Source organism: Pygoscelis adeliae, unplaced genomic scaffold, assembly GCF_000699105.1.
Source record: "Pygoscelis adeliae isolate BGI_AS28 unplaced genomic scaffold, ASM69910v1 Scaffold346, whole genome shotgun sequence".
NCBI lineage: Eukaryota > Metazoa > Chordata > Aves > Sphenisciformes > Spheniscidae > Pygoscelis > Pygoscelis adeliae.
This window is the reverse complement of record NW_008824902.1, coordinates 217,465-220,377: the sequence shown is the minus strand read 5'-3', so window position 1 is coordinate 220,377 and position 2,913 is coordinate 217,465. Positions and strand designations below refer to the sequence as shown.

At 63.0% G+C, this 2,913-nt stretch overlaps 1 protein-coding gene across 1 annotated transcript in view; it reads right to left on the bottom strand.

The window, feature by feature from the left end:
* Positions 1–99: 99 nt before the first annotated feature.
* The window catches only part of WNT10A (wingless-type MMTV integration site family, member 10A), a 14,518-nt gene continuing 11,704 nt past the window's right edge, over positions 100–2,913 (bottom strand). Inside the window, exon 4 of the mRNA XM_009324865.1 lies at positions 100–567. Within this exon, the coding sequence (XP_009323140.1) occupies positions 100–567 (468 nt within the window). The remainder of the gene's footprint in view (positions 568–2,913) is intronic.

The following is a 2,913-nucleotide window of genomic DNA, read 5'->3' as shown; positions in this document are numbered from 1 at the left end:
TCCATCTCCCCCCCCAGCGCCGATCCCCGTCTCCCTCCCCCCCTGCGGGCAGGTGTGCTTGTCCCTGGCACCCTGGGGTGGGCACCCATCCCTGCCCGGCTACTTGCAGACGCTGACCCACTCGGTGATGCGACACTCCTCGCAGGCCACGAAGCAGCACCAGTGGAACTTGCAGTTGCAGCGCTCGCTGCGGGTCTGCCGCAGGATGTTGTGCCCGCGGCCGCAGCACAGGCTCTCGCAGTTGTCCATGCCCGGGCTGGTCTTGTTGCACAGGCGCCCTTGGGTGCCCAAGGAGTCCAGGGCCGGTTCCCGCTCGCAGAAGTCGGGTGACTTCTCAAAGTAAACCAGCTCGCTGATGCCGGCCCGGCGGCGATGCCGAGCGTGGCCTGGCTCCAGCTGCCCGGCATTGCGGTTGTGGGGTCGGATGAGGGTGGCCCCGTAGAAGCGGTCCTTGAGCAGGGACCCCACCAGGCGAAACTCGGGTGTCACCTGCCAGCACGTCTTCAGCTGGCAGCTCCCCGAGGTGCCATGGCATTTGCACTTCCTCCTCATGTTGTCCATCACCACCTGGGCAGGGAGGGGAGGGCAGGGCAGAGGGGTTAGCATGGAGGAGACGTTTTTGGGGGACCGAAGAAGCCATCATGGAGCTCTCTGTGGGTTGGCACTATGGGAACACCAAGGGCTGGCACGAGCAGCCATCAGAGCCCTGGAGCGGCAAAGCCAGCAAGGCTGCACCCTGTTGCTGTGCCCAGCGTCACCCATGTCCCACACCCTGTCCCTTCCCATTCTGGCAGTACCAACTGGCTTTTACACTCCAGCAAGGGACCAGCACCTAAAGGAGAGGGTGAGCTATCTGACCACAGGGAGGAGAAGGAGCCCGGATCTCACCTTCCACTGCGGCTTGGCTCCAGCAGCACCAACATGACCACAGACCCCAGTTAAAGCCGGTGTTGCTGCATCTTTGCAGCCCTACTGGGACCCCCCAGCACAGGGGTCCCACACACACCTCACCGGCCGGGAGCGCTGCGAGCGGGGCAGGTTGGAGGGACGCTTTCCTCTCCCCAGGGCTTTCCTCCCATAAAGCCCCAGCTCCGGGAGTCCCAGGAGCAGCTCTGCTTTCGGCTCTTGCCTGCTTTCCCGTGTGAGCCCTGGGTGCAGTGCTGGGTGGCTGAGGCGCTGCCTCCCACCATCACCCGAATTTCGAGCAGGGATTGGAGATGCTCACGGCCCTGACTTGTGGTTTGGGGAGGCCACAGTGAGGCCGGTGCCACATGTCCACCCCTGAGGAGGGCCAGGGTGTGTGGGCTGGGCTGCGGCTGTGGTTTGGGCTGGCTGGGCAGACTGGCTCATGCAGGGGCCAGAGGCCAGAGGCCAGTGCAGGAACAAGGAGGACCCTGGGCTCCTTTAGCAATGCTACTGAGCCCTCAGGCTGCATGCTGGGGTCCCCCCTGGTCCCCCATCCCTGCAAGGGATGCTGCTGTGGCCGTGCCAAGGGAAACAGCTCATGCCCAGCAATCTCCAGGGGCATGGAGTGGCCGCACATCCCTGCACAGCCTGGAAAGAGGCAGTTTATACCATCCTCTGCTCTGTCCCGACAGGGATTCCCTGCTGCGTCACGTGCCCCCATGCCCACATGCTCGCACAGGGTCCAGCAAGTCCCCTTCCCATGGGGCCACCCAAGCCCCGCCAGGAGCCAGGCTGGGGCTTGCGAAGACTATCACAGGCTGATCCCCCCACACAGGGCCACGCTCCGGGGCTCGGGGGGAGCCCAGGGGACACGTGGCCTTGCACAAGGTCCCGTCCCACGATACCAGCCCTGCCCGGCTGCCTGGCTTCAGGCCTGACACGCGCTGCCTGTTCCTGCCCCCTCCCTGGGGGGGACGCGTGTGCGAGGAGTGCCTTGTTTTGGTAGGGGTGGGTAGTTTTTACTCCTTGTTTTCTTGTTTTTGAGTAAATCTCCCCGTTGCTAAGCAGTTATGGTAATGAAGGCAGGTCAGAGAAACACACCTGGAGCTCGGGGCACACAGCAGAGAGGTCTGGGCTGGGCTGGAGTTTGGCTTTCATCCTGCTGAGAGTCCTGTCTCCTGCCGGGAACAGCCTCCACCTCGCAGGTAATGAGCTGCCCGGCCTCTCTGCCGTGCCCTGGGTGTGCCGAGCGGGAACACCGGCTGCTTGCCACCATCCTTGCCACCATCCACGGGAACACGCTGGCACCAGGACCCCATCCTTTCCCATGTCCCCTCCCTGCTCCCTTGGCTGGACCAGGGAAAATCTGCATATAGGGCTGTGGTCGCCACCAGGATGGAGGGGACAGTGGTGTGACAGCTGGACAGGGGCTCATTTGGGGCTACAGCTGGTCGCAGCAGGGGCTGGAGAAGGCAGCGTGTGTGTGCCATCTCCATCACCCAAGCCATCACTGCCGAGCATCCTGAGCCCCAGCACCACAGCACCCATCCATCCCTGCCCAGGGATGGCTTGTTCTCCCTCCTGCATGGGCAGTGCAGCGGGGATAGGACCCTGCCAGAGCCAGGAGACCCGAGAAGGACCCATCTGAGCCTCAGCCCCATGCTTTTGCCATCAGATCTCCTCCATGCCCCCCTACCAAGCCACGTCCTTCCCCTGTCTCACAGACACCCGGGTTCGGCACATGCCCGGACTCGCTGGTGCTTTCTTTCGCACATTCCCAGCTCCTCCCAGACACGCTCATAAGAGCTTTATCGTAGGTCTTTGTTGTGAGGGTAATGGGTAGTTCCTGGCTGCCTTTCATCCTCTCGTGCTCTCTGATCTGGCGGGTTAGGAGGACCTGCAAAGCCTCTTGCACACTCCTGCTGCTCCTCGCTGGGGAACTTGCTCCCTCCCAGGGATGCAGGACACCCACCTCAGTCTTGAGTTGGAATAGGAAGCCAGTCTTGA